The 24,384-nt window shown below is 36.9% G+C and overlaps 1 protein-coding gene across 1 annotated transcript in view; it reads right to left on the reverse strand.

Annotated features, from left to right (window-relative positions):
* Positions 1–24,384, reverse strand: part of LONP2 (lon peptidase 2, peroxisomal) — a 65,910-nt gene that overhangs the window by 23,026 nt on the left and 18,500 nt on the right. Inside the window, exons 5-7 of the mRNA XM_081807889.1 lie at positions 16,854–16,869; positions 15,057–15,367; positions 7,329–7,507 (exon numbers count right to left, since the gene is read on the reverse strand). Of these exons, the coding sequence (XP_081664015.1) occupies positions 7,329–7,507; positions 15,057–15,367; positions 16,854–16,869 (506 nt within the window). The remainder of the gene's footprint in view (positions 1–7,328; positions 7,508–15,056; positions 15,368–16,853; positions 16,870–24,384) is intronic.

Here is a 24,384-nt window from a genome sequence, read left to right on the forward strand (position 1 = left end):
AAAACTGGGGGAGGGAGGATACGAAGTTATATGGGACTCTGGGTACTTTCCGCTCAATTGTGCTATAAACCTAAAACTGCTAAAAAAAAAAAAAAAAAAAAAGGGTGGGGGGTGGGGGGAGGAGGGCTGTTAATTTAAAAAAGGAAATAATATAAAAATTGAAAATGGGTTCTGATAAAGAGAATGTAAAAAAATGAAATCACTTAAAGTAACCAGGTAGTAAGATAAGGATGTGGTAGATTACTTAATTTTGATTTAATAAAGGGAGGAACAATCTATCATATTTCATGTATGATATTGATAATCAGAGAAATTGAGATGTGTGATTTTTAACTTAAAAGTACCACACGTAGTATAAAAAACAGGATACATGCCTTCTGAACTAACAAACTGTCCATACAGTTAATGACATAATTCAAAGGAAATAACTAGGACTCCTCAAAAAGGGGGACAAAAAACAGCTGAACAATAAGATGACAAAAGGCCCAACACAAGTTAGACAATAATTCAAAAAAGCTACTGAATATTAAAGACTTCCAGGTGGTATCAAAAATTAACCAAAAGTTGATTATATGAAATACTAATAAAACATCCACCTTTTCACCAAGCCATCCACTCCTAGGTATTTATCAAAGAAGTATAGGTCCATTCAAGACTTGTACATGAGTATTCACAGTAGCTTTATTTGCAATAGCCAAACACTTGAAAAATCCAAATGTTTATCAAAATGTTAATTCATACACCAGTTGTTTTTCTCTTGCTGTTTTCAGTTTTCTCTTTTGTCTTTCAGGATTTTTATCTTATTTACCTATGGATTTCTCTGTGTTTATCCTACATGGAAATTCACTGAGCTCCACAAATGTGTAGATTTATGTTTTTCATCAAATTTGGTTAAGTTTTCATCCATTATTCCCTCAAAAATTTTTTCTGCTCCCATTTCCCTGTCCTGTTCAGTTATGCATAGATTGTTTTGCTTAACAGTATCCTACATTTCCCTGCTCATATTAGTCATTTTGTTTTCCTGTTCTTCAGACTGCATAATCTCAATCAATTGATCTTCAAATCCACTGATTGTTTTACCAGTTCTAATCTACTGCTGATGCCCTGTGGTGAATTTTTTGTTTCAGAAGTGGAACTTCTATGTTTAATACCTTGATTATACTTATGATTTCATGATTTACACACATATCAAAATTAATCAAACTGTACATTTTAAATATACCCACTTTCTATATATAATTATACCTCACTACTGTAAAAAAGTAAGTAAAATATATTTAAATCATAATTTTTAAATAGGGTCTGCTGCTTTGGTTTACTTAGTGGCAATCAGTTTACATCACACTCTGAATGCCTATTTCTATTTGTAACTTAAAATTGCCCAAAGCTGATCATACATTCTATAGAACATTCAAAGTTTTTCATTTATTTCTGGCAAAAGAGAATCATCAATATAAAAGAAGGTCCTCTAAATTTTGTAAATACTGCCTATTCTTCATATAAAAAATAAGAATATATAATCTATTAAATACTGAAAAATATTTCCCCAAAGGAACAGGATATTTTTGAAAAGTGCTTGCTCCTGAACACCTGGGATATAAAGACTAAACCCAACTCATCATTATTTCTTAATTTATTAGTCAAATTACTATTTCTCAACAATTTACTGTCTCTACTTCTAGCAGGTGTTTTTTTCCTTTCCTTTTCTTATTTTACTATTGAATCCAGCGGTGGGTCCTTGCCAAGACACACAGCTAGGATTTGGGCCAGAGGTTTTTTTAATGGTCCCCTCATAGAGCATCCCTGAGGATGGAGGGAGAGAAAAAGAAAGTCTTGATGATTATCTAGTCACAAGTTCATAACAATAATTCCCTCATCCCACTCCAAAATTAATTTTCATGTAAATTTAGCCACACAATCTAATCACTACCAAACTCTAATAATGGGAGTGCTAAATAGGGTAGAAATGACACACAGCAATTTTGGTTGAGAATATAGCTAAGGTCTGGAGGGCAGTGGACAGTCAGGTGGCGCCTTGTTCATGTGTGTGTGCTGGGGAGGAGTGAGTAGGTAATAGGGGAAAGAAGATAAGAAATGGGAACAGGGTATAAAAAGAGAAGTGGTAACAAAGACATAAAGACATTTCTGTGTAACTTGCAAGTGCCTTGGGCGCTGGTGACAGGGTTTGCCAGCATTGAAAAGTAATGATGAGCAGGTCCTAGTTTCCCTACTGTAGCTTAGTTTGATCATTCAATTGCAGTATTCCCCTTAATCAGAGATAGAAAAGAAATGAAAGGGGGAAAAAATGTGTCTTCACTTACACCTCTCTCATAACATCAGTATTTAAGACATTTTTTTTACTCTGCTGGATCTTAGAATTTATACTGTAAATACAGCCTGTGAGGAGATAAAAAATTAAGGTAACATCCAGAATCTCAGATTTTTCATTAATAAAAGGATGAAGCTGGATTAGATGATTCCCAAATCCCTCTCCTTTGACATTCTTTGACAATAGGTGTAGAGCTTAGACGATCTTATGTCTATTGTATCCAAGTAGTAAATACACACAACTTGATCTAATTACTAAAAGGACCTAATTCTAATTAAATAAGAACTTCGGTTAAAAAAAGCTTACTAGGTCTATATTAGTGACTTTTCTACTTTGGGGATACCATATATTATTCAGAACTGTAAATATTGCTTATATAGAAAATTGGTAAAGTATCTATGCATTTTGTTAGCCCAATGTATTTCAGAAGTGCTCTTATGTTTTATAACAAAGTCTGAATCTTGCATCAATTATAAATATGATTGCATCTACCTGATAAGAATTCTATAATTTTCTTGAGTTTAGTAATTACATAAAAAGATGACATTTTATTACTATTTAACAACAGACTTATCCAAGTTCTACTGTCTACCAACATTTTTAATCAATTAGTTGAACCTGTTTTTATGTTCTTCCAATAAATTTTCAAAAGAGGCTCTCTAAATTTTGAGTAAATATTCCTTTGTTGACAACAGTAACTGGATAAATAGGCATCTCCTTCGTGAATAAATATGAAGGTGAGGAGAATCTATAGGCAGAACAAGTATATTCTTTAGTTTACTTGGAGTAACGACTCTATACCTACTATTGTGTTCTTTATATCTAATATATATTGTTCTAATATAAATTAGCTATAAAATAATCTTGTATGAGTGTATTTTATAAATGATAACCAGAAGTCATTTCATTAAAAAGTAGGCTATGTGGAAAGATAAAAAGCCATACTCTTGGATATGCCAGACGCTAATATTATACTTTAAATATAAGGTGTTGAGTAATTTGTCCTTTTTTTCATTTAGGTGGGTCTAAAGGTGATAGAAATAGCAAGTGGTTTTCAAAATGGACAAAGAAGAAATGTCAGTGGATATTAAATTAAAATAACATCTGTAGAGTACTTTACAGTTTCCAGAGCACTTTTACATATATATCATTTAATTGTTTCAACAATCCGTGAGGGGTAAGAGGTTTTTTACCCAGGACTGGAGCAGGTGGGAGGGAGAAGGAAGTCAGGTACCAAGACACTCATTTCTTCTGTATATGTATTTGCTTCACTCTACAGAACCCCAGTCTATAAGGAACTGATGCTACTTACAACTAAACTACAGTGATAAGTATGTGGCCCCAGGTAGCATTTACTTTGAGGTATCATTTGAGGCTTTAATACTTTTATTTGGAATATTAATAAATCAATTACCAAAAAAGTGAATACCAACTTCTACCAGGCAAGAAAATATCACCACACCAGCTGCTTGTTACCAAACATCAATTCAATTCAACAAATGTTACTCAATCGCTACAAAGCACTAGATGAAGACCTAAAATATACTGTACAACAAACAGGGGGCTTAATCATCTCCTACCACTTGTAAAGCTGCCTTTGCTGGATTTGTTTCAGGACTCTCACAGAGTATGTTGAGAAACTGAAGTATCAGGGATTATTCTCAAATTCTTTTCAACAGGGTAACTATAACTGTCTAATGAGAAAATCTGTCAGATCATCTGAAAAATGCCCCAATGTAAATTAAACTGGAAGTCAAATGAAGTTATCATCTAAGAAGCCACTAAACTCTTCAGTAATGTTCACTATTTTATTGTTCGTAGTACTGATGAGTAAACAAGTTGCTGAGTCAGAACTGCCTTACAGTAAAAACAGACAAAACCAAACGAAACTCTTATCTCCAAGTTCTGTGGCTTTTAAGTACAACAATTGTACTTTTTATTGTCCAAACAGGACCCACTTCTGAGACTAAAAGAGAGTGCAATTGATAATTAGGCATAAAATGGGATTGTCCCAAGCAAACCAGAATGTATGGTCTCCCTGCTTACAAGACACGTGTCCCAGGGTCATCCTGTTCTAAGAAGATTACAAAAACAGAAAAGGAACAGGAAGAGGAAACTCAAAGCAAGGAAATAAACAAGGAAAAAAACAAACTTTCACAAAGCAAGTTTTCCCTCAATTTTATGAATCAGTTTGAATATTAGTATTTTCTTTAAACCACAGTAAGGGTTGTGGGGGCAGGGCTAGTAAAATGAGGACTGGTTAAAGTTTATGAAGCAGTCAGGTCCCAGATCCCTTCCCCCATCCCAGCAAAATACTGGTTTATTTTCCTAAGAATATAAAATAAAATAGTCATTCCCTGCCCAAGTGACCCTGGGCACAGCTGAGTAGAGTATTTACTCTACTGAAAACAACAGTTCAGGTGAAGGCATACATCTGGGATGCTGAATGCAGTGGAAGTCCCCACCCTCCCATCTCTCCCCTTGCTTGATTCCCAGGAAGTTAGCAGACCAGCCTTCATTCTAAAGGCAAGGGACTTAAGGAGTCCTCTCTGAGAAATCTGACCAGCCTCAAGAGACTGAAGTTAGTGACCTAAGACGTTCCTCAATCAAACAGCCCAGCCAACCCTATTGTGAAACTCAAGTCAATAAACCCTCCTCAGATGTGCACAGCTGCCAATCAGCATTTCTGTTCCTCACTATTAAATATGAACAAACAAAAATTACCAGATATCTAATGGACTCTAATAAAAAAGACAGAGGAAAAAATATATAATAGATTAAAGCAGCTTAAAGAAAAGGAAAAAAATATCTATTAATATCTTTCTCACAAAGAGAATATATTACACTTATGTAACGAGCAAGATACTATAAAAAGAACAAGCAGAGAAATTAAGAAAAAGTTCTTTAAAATAATAAACTCACAGAAGGATTAATAGATAAAGGAAGTCTTCATAAAAAGTATAGCAAAAAAAACAAAAAGGATGAGAAAATTAAAGATCTCACATCCAATTAATAGGAGTTCCCAAAAAATGAAGAAAAAAAATCATTAAATTCAAGAAAATTTTAAGGAAATAAAGGACAGGATTTTCCAATTCAAAGAATCTTCAAAGCATCAGCTAAAATGAAAAAAAAAAAAGAGAGAGAGAGAACCATGCCAAGGCAGATTACTGTAAAATTTCAGAACACTGGGATAAAGAGCAGATTCTGAAAGTTTTCAGAGAATAAAACAAGTCACAGGACAGGATCTGATGGCCTTGGTCTAATCAACAGCAACACAGGAAACTGGAAAACAATGGAGCAATGTCTTCAAAATACTGCAGGAAAATTATGTCCAACGAGAATGCAAACTACCAATCAAGAATAAGGGAAACATAAAGACATTTTCAGATATGCAAACTCTAACCCACCCATGCAAGCCTTCTCAGGAATCTACTGGTAGAATAACACCAAGAAAATGAGAGAATAAAGCAAGAATGAGGAAGACATGGAAGAGAGGAAACAGGAAATCCAAAACAGTGGGAGGCGAAGGGAGATCCTACCTAGCAAGACAGCTAGGTACCCGATGTGGACAACAACTAGGTCAAGCTGGAGGTGTGATGGAGATCAAACTGACAAATGCTTAAAGTGTCTGCAAGTTGTTTTTTTTTTTTTTAAGATTTTATTTATTTGAGAGAGAGTGTACATGTGGGAGCAGGGGGGGAGGGGCAGAGGGAGAAGGAGAGAGAAACTCAAGCAAACTCTGCACTGAGTGTGGAGCCTGATGCAGGGCTTGATCTCATACCCCTGAGACCATGACCTGAACTGAAATCAAGAGTTGGACACTTGGGGCGCCTGGGTGGCTCAGCTGGTTAAGCGACTGCCTTTGGCTCAGGTCATGATCCTGGAGTCAGTCCCAGGATTGAGGTCCGCATCGGGCTCCCTGCTTAGCAGGGAATCTGCTTCTCCCACTGACCCTCCCCCCTCTCGTGTGCTCTCTCATTTTCTCTCTCTCAAATAAAAATCTTAAAAAAAAAAAAAAAGAGTTGGACACTTAACCAACTGTGCCACCCAGGTACCCCACAGTGTCTACTAGTCTTGAAAGGAGACTTAGACAACTGCTGGAAGTAAGGCAGAAGAAACAAGACAACTATTAGCTCTACAAAGATTTTTTTTTTAAATGTGCAGCAAAACAAAAGAAGGACAGGAAAAGAAAAGTGATCATAATTTACCATATGGCTCAGCTGTGAAAAGCACTTACATACTTATAATAATTTAATTTAAGTATCTGACAGTGACTTAACAAAATCAGGATACAATTTAGACTGGGAGATTGGGGGTATTAAAAAACGACATAGTGGGGGTGGAGGGAAGAAAGCAAGTGAAATCCTCATCTCTTATACAGAAGAATCAACAGATAATGCCAGAAACTGTATAATCAAGAAGCAGCAGGGGCGCTTGAGTGGCTCAGTCGGTTAAGCGTCTGCCTTTGGCTTGGGTCGTGATCCCGGGGTCCTGGGATCAAGCCCCGCATCGGGCTTCCTGCTCGGCGGGGAGTCTGCTTCTCCGTCTCCCTCTGCCTCTTCCCCAGCTCATGCTCTCTCTCGCTCTCTCTCAAATAAATAAATAAAGTCTTTAAAAAAAAAAAAAAGAAGCAGCAATACAGTCATGTTATTTTGAGAAAGGACAGATGATTAAACTAAAAGTTAAAGAGGTCAACAAGTAGAAGTAGACATGCGGGACCCCAGGGAGAAGAAGACTTGTTTCCTGTTTTTTGTAATAACCTTATAGAACTACTGGTCTCTAAAAAAAAACACGTATAAAATTTCAAGTATTTGATAAAAACAAAAAAGAAAAAAGAAATGGAGATTATTAGAGAAAGAAAGAAGAAATCTCAAAGACATTTTAACTTAAATATTAATTTGCTTCAGGTTTTAGTCTGTATCACACTTTTTCCCATGACTAAACCCACATCAATGTATATGCTACTGAATACAATTATCTGCTCTCATCCGCACTCTTCAGGTGTGATCAAAGACAGGGAAGTTTCTAAGTCTTACCTCAAGCAGAGCTGCTGCGGGATCACCCTGTAGACTTTTTCCTAGTTTGTCCACCTCATCTAATAGGAACACGGGATTGTTAACTCCAACAGTCTTCAAGCCATTGATTATACGCCCAGGCATGCTGCCGACATAGGTCCGCCTACAGAAAGCAAGCATCAAGTTAACAAGGTGTCGGGAGGCAAGAGCGGTGTTACTCGGAAATAAAAACTTAGGACTGGGAAAAAGTCATTTAGTTATCACAGTAATGCAGCAAGGAGGTACTATATATTTAAAAAGCTCTATGGTACAACCAAGAGTTAACAGGTCTAATTTTTATTTTCTATTTAATTCAGGCTCTAAGTTTCCCAAGATACTGGAAGAATCTAGTTTTTGCCATTTAGTGAAACTGAGAAACATTATACTTAAATGATTGTAACTTTTACTTTTTAGGATTCCAAAACGTCCAAAGGAGCCTATGACTTTAATTCCCATGCTTTTCATAGTTTCTCAGAGTACCCTCCCACCCCACCCCCCAGCCTCCCACAAGCACCTTTGTACACAATGAAATGGTTGTGCCAGGGCTGGTTAAAGCATCATCATCTTTATGAAGGAAATCAGAATTGGTTCAAAGGGCCACTCAAAATGCAAAAAAAAAAAAATCCAAATTCTTTTATTTTAGAGGCAATAGTTTGTTATTACTTATAGTAAGATTCGGGGTCAACAGTATGTATATCAAAATTCTTTTAATTCTGGCCTTTTGAATAAAACTGTGTTAATCCTATGTACATTAACTGGTATAACAACCAAGTTCAGCCAGATATTCTGTTGTGCATTAAAATGTTAGAGGCTCCTTTATCGTGTCGGAACAAGAACCATCTACATAATTATGACAGATCTAGAGGGTGGCATAAAAACAAATGTGTTTGTCAAACTGAAAACAGTTGACTTTTTTTTTTACAAAGCCAGCAAAACTTTATTTTAAGCAGCAATTTACTAATTTTAATTACAACCTTGTTGCCAAAGCCATGCGTAAAGCAGATGATGTTTGTGAAAAGACATAAAAGGGTGTCTACCTACAAGAAACTGATCAAATGGTGAGTGTTACAGCAACAGTTATCTTAGGGTGGGCACAAAGCCGATCCACAGAGCAGGCCTCAGTTTCACCACATGACTGTATAAAGTAGGACAGAGTAAATAGAGCGACCTTTGAAAAGACAAGCAAGCCTTCCAAATATTGTGGGAATGCCTTACATCCAGAGAGGGTGACCGAGGCACTGGAACCAAACACAATAAACACTGTCATATTACAATAAGGAGTCAGCACATTCAAGATTTCAGAATGGGATACAGGAAGGACGAGACTCAAAATTATTAAGTCTCTCAAATTATTTCTCTAGAGAACGTACAGATTTGCCAGTATTCTGTGAGTAAGTAGGGAAGGGAAATTGAAAACAAAACAGAACACTGCAAAGCCTCCAAGGGTCATTTCTTACTGCATCAACTTCTTTCTTTTTCTTATGGTTTTTGACAGGTAGATTTCAAAAACAGGTATTGACAATTCTAGACCTAAAGTCATGGAGAGAAAATAATATTCTAGGCAGGTGCCCTTTCTAAAGAATGAGAAATCTAGATCATAGTCTATATACAAACAATTCCTCCTAAACCTTTCACTGCTTCCCAGAGCCTAGGGAATAAATCCAAATTCCTTTGTCTGGAATTCAAGGCTCTTCACGATGCAGTCCCCACCAGTCTTCCTAACCTGCTGCCATTACGCTCTTGCTTTATCTAAAATCACAATCCTATTACACCCCTTGTGCTTTTTTAACCTCTGTTAATATGGTAGCTTCCTGCCCTTAATACTCTCCCTGCATATGTAAGTCCAGAAATTCTAAACAACTTTTCCTGACCATCTCTCACAATATGATCTTTCCAATAATGCAATGTCTACAGCATTTATTGCCTGCAATTCATCTGATGAAGTTACAACCTAGTTTTTATTTATGGGTACCAAGTACACAGCCTCTTCTAAAAGAGCTAGTGAGCACTCTGATGACAGAGAATGAGTCTTACTACAGAGCTGATCCTCGATATAGAGCTGTCAGATTGTTCTCCAAACAGAAGCTTGTTTTCCCAATTTATTTAAGGACATCAGATCAACCATGCCAGCACCCAAAGTATCTTTCTATCACCACTGTGAAGGCCATACAAGTCTCTGAATACTGCTTTAAACAAACTACTTGACCTAAGTCTCAGTTTCCTTATCTGTAAAATGGACATAATAACAGTGTCAACCTAATGAATTATATGATTACAAGAACATAACAGGTCAAGTACACAGCAGAGTGCCTGGCTCACAGTAAGCTTTCAAAAGATGTTCATTGTTGTTAATGTCTTTCCAGAGCTCCAAGCACACTCAATGTCCTAGTGTTCCTCAATCACAAGTGACATCCCCCAAATGTGTACCACTAGTCTAGAGGTCAAACAAAGAAGAGAACCATTACATAGGGCCTATAAGCTGTGGAAAATATCTATAATGTGCTATCTTTGGCCAGAAGGTATGGTAGCCTGCTATCCACTGACTAAGGATACAGAATAAACCTTTGGAATATGAATCAGATGGTGAAAAATGTAGTAATACACAAAATAAAAATGTTCTCATTCAACATCACCCAATATAACCACTTTTAAAAAATATATCAGCATATCAAAATAACCTCCTGAGAAACTACATAGGTAGGAAATTAATGAAATTAATACTCTTACAAACTGCAACTTTTTTGAGGGCAAAATACATATTTTTCCATGTCCTTCCTCATGATATAACATCTAGAAAGCAACACAGCACAATACAGGGAAGTTTGCAAAGAATGTATTTCTTCAATTCCTTATTATTCAGACTAAATATATGATTACCTAGAAGTTTTTCTTAAAATTGAAGTACACAAGTTAATTTAAAAAATATATGAATTTCTGTTTTTCTTGTAATTGATACAGGCAGTTCATAGGTTTATCAGGACGATTCAACTAATGTATGACATAAACAAAACTATTAAGTGTCTCCATAGTTCAAAATGTTAAGTTACAAGATCAGCATTTTTCATTTTCCAAAATATAGTCTGGTTTATGCTTCAAAAACAACTACAAACAATTATAATATCATGTATTTACAGCTCCATGGTAATCAACTACTTTACTACTCTGTGCCTGGATATCTTCAAATCTACTGTAAGCCAAAAGGCTGGTCAGCCTATCACTGTCATTGACATCTAAATATCAGGAACAGATGTGTATTTACTCACCTCTTTCCCAATGTTTAAAGAAGGGGGAAAATAGGCATTTTACCATCCCCTTTTCATGCCTGCTCAATTAAGGAGCTCCAATGTGCTACGGTGCAAACTACTAAAGCAATACTTAGGAAGAATTTATAATATAAAAAATGTATGTTATAATGTTAAGTGGAAAGAGTAGGATTACAATTACTTAAAAAAAGGCTAAAAGCTGCCCAATGAAAAGTCTGGCAGGAAATAAAATGTTAACAGTGATTATCTTTGTGTATGGTATAAAACATGAGAATTTTTTTTCCTTTTTAAAAAAAATTTCCAGAGTTTCTACCAAGGGTGTATATATCTCTCTCCAACTGGGAAAAGTAATAAGCCTTAAAAGAGATTCTAATGATCTCAAAAGAAAAACAGTCTTTAAGGAACTAAAAATAGTCTTTAATATAACGTCTAAACAAATCAAATTCTTATTCTTAGAGCAGTCATTCCTAAATCTTTTTATGTACTCATTTGTACGGATGCACTCATTTAAAGGACTGCAAGACTTCCAAAATATAATTATGTTTTAATCTTATTTGAATTCACAAAGCACTCAGAGAGCACTTACCATGTTTGGCACTGTGCTGTGAGCACAGAGTGTTACAAAGTAAGACAAGCTAAAAACCCTATTCTACAGAGTTCATACCTTTTCCATATTTATGGCTTATCTCTACAGTAATGTATTACAAATGCCAGAGGCCTATAATATTTAATCATTAAAAGAAAACATTGGACAATAAGTGGTCAGTTTAGAGAAGAGTAAGATCATAACTGCACATATATTAATGGAGAAACCCTTGAATTGGGGCTAAAAATAAAATTAACTTTAAAGAGGCAAAGAAGAGCTATATGCAAATACAGGTTATGAGGACAGTGAGTAAACCATAACATGTCTGGCATACTATGCTAAAAATATATTAAGAGCTTGCTACTTTGGTTATTTTCCCTTTGTGGAGACTAATAATGAAACAGCTAATTTATTTAAAACATCACCATTTCAGGTTCATGAAGATGTATCGTGGAAAGCAAAAGTTCATTTTTCTTCTCATCTTGTTTGAGCCAAAGATTCCTTGCAATATCATTTTATTATCTGAACAAAGAGTTGACAAACCACTTCCAAAGAGTTACTATCAATAATAACTTGAGACACATCATAGCAATAAGTGTATTTCACCAAGAAACAACTAATGAAAAATGATTACACAAACATGATTTCATAAAACTTCATCCTGTTATATTTGTTATGAACTGATTTAAATTCTTTAAATGTAATATTTAAATATAAAAATGCTAAGCTGTAAAAACTGATAGTAACAGAGATTCTGTGGCTTATGAAAGTGAACAGAAAAGCCCCAATGGAGACAAACCCAAATGAGAAATGTTGAGAAGACTGAAAAACTGTATTAGTTAATATGGAGCATAAACATGACTCTTCTTTCTTTAAGCCACTCAATATAAACAAAAACAATGGGCCAATGTAAAGTCAGATTACGATTTTCCAAGTTTAAGATTTAAATGTAAACCAAGTCTTTCTTTTGCTTCCCCATCTCCCACTTCATTATCATTGAACTCTAAAACATACATCTTTGTTTTTAAAATCAATTCCTAACAGCACCTTCCTTCATATAAACAGGTATTTCTAGCAAAAGGATGGAGTTCTGAGCATGGGAAAAATAGGGAAAGTGAATGACAAAATCAAAAGAATAAGCAAGGAAGATAATATAAAGCAGCTCTGTTTTTCCCTGATTATTTTAAGACTGCAGAACAGTGATGCCTACTCAGAGGCTGACGAAAAACAAAACTTTGCATGAACTCTAATTGCGAGCATGTGACCAGTACTTAAATGCCAAGACCTGGGTGTTTCCAAAATGCTTCAACTGTCACGTGGAACCACTTGTTCTCACAAACTCCACCCCATGATTGTGCTATAAGCTACTGTTCTTCCTCCCCTTCTATTCACCTCCAACCCACAGCTCTGACATAAGCCCATACTCTGTTCTCAACCTGTGCTCTCCTTAATGACCACATCCCACTCTGCACCTGCTTCCCTGTTGGTTTTCAAATAAAAATTTTCTCCAGGCTTTGATGCCTTGGGAGGGTCGGTCTGCTGTAGTGTTTAGTGAAACACCTAGTACAGTGATGGTGAGGGCGTACTTACCAGCAGGCACAGAATGACTCAGACTAATCCATGTACCCTTTATTTGGCAATGATCACAGCCTCTATGCATGCCATACATTCCTAAAAAGCTTATATTTACACATATTTTTTAGGCAAATACACAGCTTCGTTTTACAAAAGACTCAGATTCAATTTTCTTAATGATACATATGTGGAAGTACACTCGAACAGATTTTATGTCTAACAGTATCAGTGAAGACTTAAGATAGAGCTCTGCTTGAAACCAACAACATTCATAAGAAGTGGTGAGAACTATGACATTACATATTGCCCACCAATTGTCATCACAAAAATACATTTCTCCACAATTCTGCCACATAAATTAAATAATAATGCCAAGAACAGGATATTTTTAGGTATTATGTAAAAATCTGAATTTTATAAAAAGTCACTGAAGCTTTTAAATGTAAACTTGCCCTCCTGAGAATTTAAAATTAAAATAATAATTAAAGCTAATTTTTATCAAATGCTTACTACTATGTGTCAGGCACTAAGTAAAGTTTTCCAAGGCTTACTGAATAAGCAATACCAACATGGCAAGAAAGAGGACAAATTACCTACATGTCATGTGTTCATGACATTAATTTCACGACAATAATTCCACAAATTCCCTCTCTAAATTCCATCAAACACTCACGCAATACTATGCTACAGATATCAAAAGAAAGAAGTGAACTAAAACAACTCTGAATGCATGAATTAAGTCCCTTGAATGGGAAACATCTCCCAAAAGCTCTCTAGCTAAAATAAAAAGATTCAGGCTCTAGATCCAGTTTCTCCAAGATCGGTACAAGGTGCCAATTTCTTTACAAAAGCAAAGCACAGCCTCTAGTGGCACATGTGAGAATAAGCAAGTCTAAGTGACAACAGTAGTTGGAAACTGCCAGAAACAATGACCCAGATCAATTCCCTAACCTAATCTGCAGCCCTCACTGCTTATTTATTGAAATCTTGGAATGATTTTTCTTTAATGCATAAGAATTGTAAACAAGAAAATAAAAGAGAAAAAGAACCACTGTTCATGGAAGTTTGTGAAACAGTTTCCCATCCCCGCCTAAGGCCAATGATCTTATGAATAAGACAAATGGAAAACAAGATGTTATAAAAGCATCATATCTCCCCCCCCCCCACAATCCAAGTTTAATCCATTCACCAAACTGTAAATATGCATTTAAATTAGACTTGGCCTTGGCAGTTGGTGGTCACCACCCGCACTGGCATGCTTTTCAAAGCCTCCACTTATAATTTAGATTGCTTTAACAACTTTAAGACCCAGGGTATGACCTTGAGAAGTTTTATCTTCAGTTTGATTACTTTCTACTGGAAGTTAAGCAGCTTCTTTAGAAAAACTTTTTTTTAAAAAGCTGAGATATCACTGACATTAGTTTCAGGTTTACAACATCATATTCTTTTATAAGCAACCATGATTTCTACATTTTAAAATGTTCTTTAATACATACACTATAGGTGTATTTTCTCACAACTCGCAACTGCTATGAAACCCTTAAACCTCGAAACAGAAAGTTCATGCTTTCCCAAAGCATCTTCCAATCTGAGCAACAGAGACCATAGAGAACAAAACAACAACATAACATGCAAATCTGATTCTAATAATGTAAGATTAATTAAAGATTCAGTTCTCACAGTTTAATGTATTTTTACAGAAAAGGTGTCAAAAATGCAAGGATAGATCTTAATAATTATCTTAACCTTTCTCCTTATTACTCATACTCCTACGGAAAACCAGCCTTCTTAAAAGAAAATTAAACTGCAAACACATTTGTTATCAAAGATTTCTTCCCTTCTCCTACCTGCCCCAGCTGTTGTACTTATTTTTTAAACTCTAAGAGTTACAGGTCATTATTTATGAAATGCTACTGGGCCAAAATGAATGTAAAGACACTGTAATATCTAACCATAACTGATTTATAATTGCATTCAAATGAAATTCCAGGAAAGCTGAGGCAAAGACTCGTTATCCACTGTCATACAAATACCGAGGTTAGTTTGGATGTACCATTACAGCTGAGGCTCTCTAAACCAGTCATAAACATCCTACAGATGTACTATAATTAAGTACTATGAATGTCCTTTTGATTCAAGATGTCACAAATAGACCTTCGAGAAAAAGATATATATTATGCCTTGGCTTTTGAAGGGCTTTAGTCAACTGAAATGGAGAACCAGAGACTAAACTGAGAGAGAGAGTCTACCTGTGTCCTCGAATGTCAGACTGATCACACACTCCTCCAAGTGCAATCCTGTGGAACTCTCGACCAAGAGTTTTAGCCACTGATCTTCCCACACTTGTTTTACCAACTCCAGGGGGGCCAACGAAGCATAGAATAGGGCCCTTCAGGTTGTTCTTCAGCTGTCTGACAGCCAAGTATTCCAGCACTCTTTTCTTCAGTTTTTCCATAGCATAATGATCATTATCCAGAAGAATCCGGGCTGCTCGAATGTCCAGACGGTCTGTCAAATAACCCCAAAAGTAAGCACAAAGAATTTTTAAATGGAAGAATTGCTTTCAAGGCTGCAAAGAGTCAAAATATGTTTTAGAAGAAAAAAAAAAAGTGACGAGAACAGAAGTGGATCTTTCTAAATGAGTCTTCAGGGAGACCTGGACCTGGCCTTTTTTGCTTAATAAGACTTAGTATCAACAGAAATATTAAGTACTACATACACAATTAAAAACCCAAGGAGGGCGCCTGGGTGGCTCAGTCAGTTAAGCGTCTGCCTTCGGCTCAGGTCATGATCCCAGGGTCCTGGGATCGAGTCTCGCAAGAGGCTCCTTACTCAGTGGGGAGTCTGCTTCTCCCTATGCTTCCCCTCCTCATGCTCTCATGCGTGCTGTCTCTCAAAAATAAATCTTAAAAAAAAAAAAAAAAATCAAGGAGTTTATACTATCATTTCATTTTCTAGGTACACATTTCTTCTATGGAGACATAATTTCTACATATTCTATTTGTGCTGGCATTTGTTCCTTCTTCCTTAGTGTTTTTTTCTTATTACAGAAGTAATGTATGCGGGCGCCTGGGTGGCTCAGTTGTTAAGTGTCTGCCTTCGGCTCAGGTCATGATCCCAGGGTCCTGGGATTGAGCCCCACATCGGGCTCCCTGTTCGGCGGGAAGCCTGCTTCTTCCTCTCCCACTCCCCCTGCTTGTGTTCCTGCTCTCGCTATCTCTCTGTCAAATAAATAAAATCTTTAAAAAAAAAAAAAAGAAGTAATGTATGCTCCTTCTTTCTTAGTGTTTTTTTATTACAGAAGTAATGTATGCTCATTCCAGAAAACCCAATGACACCAATAAAAAGAAGTAAACAGTCACCCATAATCTCATGTCCTCAAGAGAACATCTCTACCTTCATTTTGGTATGTACTATTGCAGGTTTTGTATCTGTGAGTGCATACATGTGCTTCCATACCTATTTTTCAAAATGAGATTATATGATACCTTCAAGTTTTATAAAATGTTTTTTCACTTTGCATATTATGGACACCCTTCAGTGTCAAATGTATTTTTTAGTAACATTTTAATGGCTACATAATATTCCATTATTTAATTATCCATACTCATTTAAATAATTCCCTATTGCTGAGCATTTTGGTTATCTATAAATCTTTACAGTTATAAAGCAGGCTTTACTGTGTATCCTTGTAACTAAATCCCTACATATATCCATAATTACTTCCTTTAACTAATCTATAGACAGAAGTGGTCAAAAAAAACTTTAAGATGTAAAGAACTGTCTAAGTTCTATCAATTAAAGTCTCACCAGGAATGTATGAATTAGGCTTTGGTTCTACATCCAAGCTTTCATCAGGTTTACTGATGTGCTTTACTACTTAAAATACTTGTAGATTAAACCATTAAATATTCATGGTCACCAGCATGAATTCATCAGCTGAGTGACATCCAGGGGATGATACATGGCCGCATGATCGTACTGATAGAGAGGCTGGGAAGGAGGAAAACACACACAAGCCCACTCTTCAATCAGTTATTTGGAACCTGCTCCACATTTTTCCTACAGAGAAGAAAAAAAAAGCCTTAAATGGTAGTTTGGTTCCCAAGCTAGCCTGAAAAAACCTAGCTAAGCAGTAATATATGTAATTTAATTATAGTACTGTTGCTTTTAGTTCTGGCTAAGTGATTTGGAAAGGGAAGAACAAAACTTCTCTCTTTTCTGGCTTTAGACCCCAATTAATGACTACATGAACAAATGAAAAATAGGAAGTTTCCCAACTCTCCTACCACAGCAAACACAAAAGAAAACTTCAGACCAGTCCCATCCTGTATATTAAAATGCTGGTAAATCAAATCTATTAAGAGTAATCTACTAAGTCCCAGTGGGATTTATTTTAGTTATGCAGATGGTTTAATATTAGGTTACTGATATATTTATTACATCACCATGTCCAAGAAGAAAAACTTTCCATCAAAATGTCATTTTGTACCTAAAAAGGCACTTGTTATAATGCAACATCCACCCCTAATTAACATTTAATAAACTAAGAATAGAATTCCATGTAATTTAGAAAAAAAACTGAAAACACCCTGAAGGAATTTCTTCTAAGAAATATGCCAAGTAAAGACAATTTTATTTTATTTTTTTTAAGGATTTTATTTATTTGAGAGAGAGAATGAGACAGAGAGAGAGACCATGAGATGGGGGAGGATCAGAGGGAGAAGCAGACTCCCTGCTGAGCAGGGAGCCTGATGCGGGACTCGATCCCGGGACTCCAGGATCATGACCTGAGCCGAAGGCAGTCGCTTAACCAACTGAGCCACCCAGGCGCCCAGTAAAGACAATTTTAAAAAGTGCCTTGAACTTCTGAGGAAAGATAATTTCCAAATAAAGTATTGTTTTGTGTCTTTTTCCATACAGGATACATTTTTTTTTCTGATTATTCTTTTTAATGATTCAAAATGCATGCTTCCTATTTTGAATGATACATGTGATTACATGAAAACATTTAAAGTGAAATGAGTATTAACTCCTTGAGTTTTTAATTGTGTATGTAGTACTATTTCTGTTGATACTAAATCTTCTTTACAACTGAAGACTGAAATGGTATCTACTGGTCCTTTTTATTCAAGATAGGAAAATTAGCAAACTTATTTCTCTAAATCTTCCCTTTCTGCTTTTGGTGATCTCTACTTAGGTAAGCTTCTCTTTCAAAAATCATGAAAAACATTTTCATGGTTTTGTAACCACACAGTAATTATTTAGATCTAATTCTGTATAGGAATGGCTTAGAAGTTCAACATGCCTCCCTTTACATTCTCTGCTGGAATACTAAACAATGAGAAGTATGTTTATGTGGGACAGGTACAGGAGTGCTGTGCATCTCTAATGCTAACACACACCCAGCAGACACTGAGTTTCTGAAGTGTGGGTGGTCTCCTTCCATAGTTGTGAAAATAATAACAGCTTTGCCCTGTTTTTATAATTTCTTGTTTACTTAAGTAAAGAATAGGAGTCAGCACTCTTGTGTTCAATTAAATGCTTTCCTCCAAAATCTGTACAATTACACTGTAGAAGCCTGGTAAAAATCCCTGATTAGTAATTAAGTTCACTTTTTAAATAGGACAAGTGGAGGAGAGAGGAAGCTGAGAGCAATTTACTAGGCTACTGATGGCAAATAATCAAATCTGCAATGTTAATATTCTCAGGCCATTATACTATATATTCTATATGTACCCTGCATTTCCCTTAAGTCATTAGTTAAAATAAATCCTGAAGCACAGAAAAATGTTACTGAGATAATACCAAAATTTCAAAATAAGGCCCCTGGGATTACCAAGTTATCTAGATGCTTTTAGCACTGTACACTAGTCCTACTGTCAAGAGAAAGTAATAGGGTTTGAAAATTGTCACAACTCCATCAACAACAACAAAATAACTATCAAACATATACTATCAGGGATACTTGGCAGGTGAAACAAAAGCAGAGCAGTTAAATAACATATAAAATTTAAATGTAACTTTCTTTCCCAGGTCTAAACTAATGGAGCAGAACCCTCTCCAAATCTCATAGAACAGGACCACTTCACTTAAAAAGTAGGCACTGGAGAGTTACGAGTTAACAGAAGACTACTGGAACCAAAATGGACTTCCCAAGAGCCCAGCAAGATCAGGACTGACAGATGACCTCAACTTGGTCAGGTGACGTGACAAGGGGCTGAGTCAATGGGAACACATGCTCTCCTGCATTCATTTCACTATGGAATTTCCAAAAAGGATTTTGAATAAAGAATTAAATCAAGAAATTCAGCTTCAGTTTGGTAAAAAAACTTCAACTAGAAGGCCATGTTGTCATGCAAACATGAAATGAATTAAGAAATAAATTTACCAGCATAGTAACATTAACAGCTCTATGTATAGTAGCCAAAAAACTGGAAACAAACCAAACACCCATCAACAAGTAAATGGATAAACAAATTACTTATCTATGCAGTAACATGGATCAACCTCTAATTATGCAGAAAAAATCAGAAAAAAAGGGAGCACATACTACATCATTCCATTTCTTTTTTTTTTTTTTTTTAAAGATTTTATTTATTTATTTGATAGAGAAAGACACAGCGAGAGAGGGAATACAAGCAGGGGGAATGGGAGAGGGAGAAGCAGGCTTCCCGCGGAGCAGGGAGCCTGATGCGGGGCTCGATCCCAGGACCCCGGGATCATGACCTGAGCCGAAGGCAGACGCCTAACGACTGAGCCACCCAGGCGCCCCACATCATTCCATTTCTATAACATTTTTGAAAATATGAACTAATCTACAGAGGTTGGGGATGGGGAGGGAAAGGAGGGAGGTAGAGATTACAGAGAAGCATGAGAAAATTTAGGTGTTGACGGATATGTTCACTATCTTAATTATGGTAATGGTATTACAGATACATATGTTAAAACTCATCAAAATGTATATATTATATATGTACAGTTTATTGTTTATCAATTATACCACAATAAAGCTAAAAAATAAAGCAAAAAAATTATTGCTTCTAAACAACTGCTTCTGCACTTCACTAGTGCAATCTAATTTAATCTAATGAAAACTTAGATTCTCAGAATTTAAGAGAAAGCAAAATGTGAATTAGCCTTTTAATTTTATATACAAACATTCAAACAGAGAGAAAAACTTAAAAACAAACCAAAATCTAGAAAATGGGATGAATGCAAATTTACAGAGCATTCATGAAAGAATAATTAGCATAACTTAGAATGTACCTGCTTTCCACAACAAGAACCTAAGAACTGTAAGAGGAAAGAAATCTAAGGGTTGTCAAAACAAAAGGAAGATGATTAGGCCAATTTCATCCTAGTACTCAGCCATGCACATTAAAAATATATAAGATGATCCTGGGGCACCTGGATGGCTCAGTCGGTTAAGGGTCTGACTCGATTTCAGTTCAGGTCATGACCTCAGGGTTGTGGGACTGAGTCCTACACTGGGCCCTGTGCTCAGCAGGGAGTCGGCTTGGGATTCTCTCCCTCTCCTTCTGCCTCTCCTCCTGCTTGCAAATGTATGCGCGCTCTCTCAAATAAATAAATAAATTTTAAAAATGTGTTAGGTGATCCTTTCCAAAAAAAACTAATTAAGAAGGAGCTATTTTGAGGAGGGAGGCAACATGGCGGAAGAGTAGGGGATCTCATTTCATCTGGTCTCTTGAATTCAGCTAGGTACCTATCAAATCATTCTGAACACACATGAATTCAACCTGGGATGTAAGAAAAGAATTGCTGGAATTCTACAAATAGAAAAGCGACCACTTTCTGCAAGGTAGGCAGTGCAGAGAAACGAATGTGAGGGGATATACTGGAAGACACATGGCGGGGGGAGGGAGCCTCCATATGCAGGTGACTGGGAAGTGATATAGCCCCAGAGTGCAAAATTGGAACTTTTCCCTGCCTGAAAGGTTCTCAGGTGGCAAAGCAGAGAAGAATCCTAGGTGGGACAGTGTGGTCTCAGGATCCCTGGGATCACAGAAAGGGGGTGCCTGAGCCAGCAGAGTTTCCAAGAACTGGATTGGGGAAACCAACTATGGTCAGCAAGCGCAGGAGTGGGCTCTCAGCTTGGTTTGCTATAAACTACAAACTGTGGAACGATTTGGTGACCCATCACCATGCAGCGGCCCTGCAAGAGGCAGGCCCACAGCAACCCTCCTCCCTCCCCCAGGAGGACTGGTGCACTGCACCGCAGGAGTCTGCAGAGTCTGGCACACACAAACGTGAAGACGGCTTTTCCCTGAGGGTTTACTGAAGAGGGGGGGCTGTGATCTTTTAGCTCCAGGGCTGGAAACTGGGGCACCGCCATTTTTATTTTCATACTCTAAAATGGTGCAGAAAGTCTTCAGGGAACAAAAGCCACATAGAGTAACCCGAGGTGGCTTGCGCTGAGCCTGGCCCCCTGGCAAAGGGCAGTGCAGCTCACCCAGGCAAAGACACCTGAGAATCACCGTAGCAGACCCCTCCCCCAGAAGACCAGCTGGAACATCAGACGAATACCAAGTTTACGGAGCACAGAGAACTGCAAAACTCCAGCGCCAGGGGAAAACAGTATATAGAATTCGAGGTTTCTTTCTCATGATTCTTTTATCTTTCGGTTTAAAATTTTCTTTTCTTTTTTTCCTTTTCAACTAGTTTCTTATTTTAATCAACTTTTTGTTTTTAAGTCTTTTTTAAACTTTCATTTTTACATTTATATTTTGTAGATATATTCTTCATTTTTGGCTTCCTTTCACTGAATTCAATTTCATTTTTGTATATATATGTTTTGCTTTCTTTACAATTTTGGGATTAGTGTCTTCTAACAAACAGACCAAAATACACCTAGGACCAAGTGGATCACCCTGTTTTGTCCACCCGGAGATTATATTCTCTCCTTTTCCCCTTTTTTTTTCTTCTTTTTCTTTTGTTTGGGTTTTTGACCTCTTTGGATTTGTCTAGTGTGTATTTCGCTTGGGTCATGGTTGATATTTTTTATTTTGTTCTTTTGTTCATCCATTCTTCTCTGGGCAAAATGACTAGAAGGACAAATTCACAACAAAACAAAGAAACAGAGAAAATACTGCCACATATCTAATCAATATGGATATAAGTAAAATGTCGGAAATGGAATTCAGGATAAAAATAGTTACTAGCTGGGCTTGAAGAAAGCATAAAAGACACTAGAGAATCTCTTAATGCAGAAATAAAATCTAATCAGGCTGAAATTAAAAATGCTTTAACTGAGATGCAGTCTAAAATGGATGCTCTAACAGCTAGGATAAATGAAGGAGAAGACAGAGTGACACAGAAGACAAGATGATGGAAGAAAGGAACCTGAGGAAAAGAGAAAAACAGCTAATGGACAAGGAGGGAAGGCTTTGAGAAATAAGTGATACCATAAAGTTAAATAATATTAAAATTATTGGGGTCCCAGGGGAAGAAGAAAGAGACAGAGAGGGCCTGAAGGTATATTTGAGCAAGTCATGGCTGAGAATTTCCCTAATCTAGAGAAAGAAACAGGCATTCAAGTCCAGGAGGTAGAGAGAACCGCCCTCAAAATCGATAAAAATAGATCAGCACCCCAACATACAATAGTGAAGCTTATAAATTTCAAAGATAAAGAGAAAATCCTGAAAGCAGCTCCAGACAAGAACTCCTTAACCTCCAAGGGTAGAAACATTTGACTGGCAGCAGACCTGTCCACAGAGACCTGGCAGGCCAGAAAGGGCTGGCATGATATATGCAGGGTACTGAATGAGAAGAACATGCAGCCAAGAATACTATATCCAGCAAGCTGTCATTCAGAATGGAAGGAGAGATAAAGAGCTTCCAGAACAAACAGAAACTGAAAGAATATGTGACCACCAAGCCAGCCCTGCAAGGAATATTAAGGGGGATCCTATAAGTGGAGAGAGAGCCCAAGAGTAACACAGTCCAGAAAGGAACAGAGACATTCTACAGAAACAGGCACTTTACAGGCAAGACAATGGCACTAAATTCCTATCTTTCAATAGTTACTCTGAATGTAAATGGGCTAAATGCTCAATAAAAAGACACAGCGCATCAGACTGGATAAAAAAGCAAGACCCATCGATATGCTGTCTGCAAGAGACTCATTTTAGACCCAAAGACACCTCCAGATTGAAAGTGAGGGTGTAGAGAACCACTTACCATGCTAATGGACCTCAAAAGAAAGCTGGAGTAGCAATCCTCATATCAGACAAATTAGATTTTAAATCAGAGACTGTAGTAAGAGATGAAGAGGGACACTGTATCAGATTTAAAGGGTCTACCCAACAAGATGATCTAACAATTATAAATATTTATGTGCCTAACTTGGGAGCAGCCAATTATATCACCCATTAATAACCAAATTAAAGAAACACACAGATAATAATACAATAATAGTAGGGGACCTCAACACCCCACTCACAGCAATGGAGAGATAATCTAAGCAGATCAACAAGGAAACAAGGGCTTTGAATGATACAATGGACCAGATGGATTTCACAGATATATACAGAGCATTCCATCCTAAAGCAACAGAATACATTTTTTTTTTTTTCTAAGATTTTATTTATTTGACAGAGAGAGAAATAGCGAGAGCAGGAACACAAGCAGGGGGAGTGGGAGAGGGAGAATCAGGCTTCCCGCCGAGCAGGGAGCCCAATGCGGCACTCGATCCCAGGACCCTGGGATCATGACCTGAGCCGAAGGCAGATGCTTAATGACTCAGCCACCCGGGCGCCCCAGAATACACACTGAGTGCACATGGAACTTTCTCCAGAAGAGATCACATACTGGGTCACAAATCAGGTCTCAAATGATACCAAAAGACTGGGATTATTCCCTGCATATTTTTAGACCACAATGCTTTGAAACTGGAACTCATTCACAAGAGGAAATTGGGAGGAATGCAAATACCTGGAGGTTAAAGAGCATCGTACTAAGGAATGAATGGGTCAACCAGGAAATTAAGGAAGAATTTTAAAAATTCATGGAAACTAATGAAAATGAAAACACAGCTGTTCAAAACCTTTGGGATATAGCAAAGGTGGTTCTAAGAGGGAAGCACGTAGCAATACAAGCCTCTCTCAATAAACAAGAAAGGTCTCAAATACACAAGCTAACCTTACACCTGAAGGAGCTGGAGAAAGAACAGCAAATAAAGCCTAAACCAAGCAGGAGCAGAGAAACAATAAAGATTAGAGCAGAAATCAATGATATAGAAACCAGAAGAACAGTAGAACAGATTAAAAAAACCTAGAAGCTGGTTCTTTGAAAGAATTAATAAGATCGATAGACCCCTAGCAAGACTTATCAAAAAGAAAAGAGAAAGGACCTAAATTAATAAAATCATGAATGGAAAAAGAGCAATCATGACCAACACCAAGGAAATGGAATTTTAAGAACGTATTATGAGCGGCGGAGCAAGATGGCGGAGGAGTAGGAGACCTGGATTTCGTCTCCTCTCAGGAATTCCGCTGGATAGGGATCAAACCATTCTGAACACCTACAAACTCAACAGGAGATTGAAGAAAAGAAGAG

Source organism: Leptonychotes weddellii, chromosome 16, assembly GCF_054177405.1.
Source record: "Leptonychotes weddellii isolate Sample4059 chromosome 16, ASM5417740v2, whole genome shotgun sequence".
Taxonomy (NCBI): domain Eukaryota; kingdom Metazoa; phylum Chordata; class Mammalia; order Carnivora; family Phocidae; genus Leptonychotes; species Leptonychotes weddellii.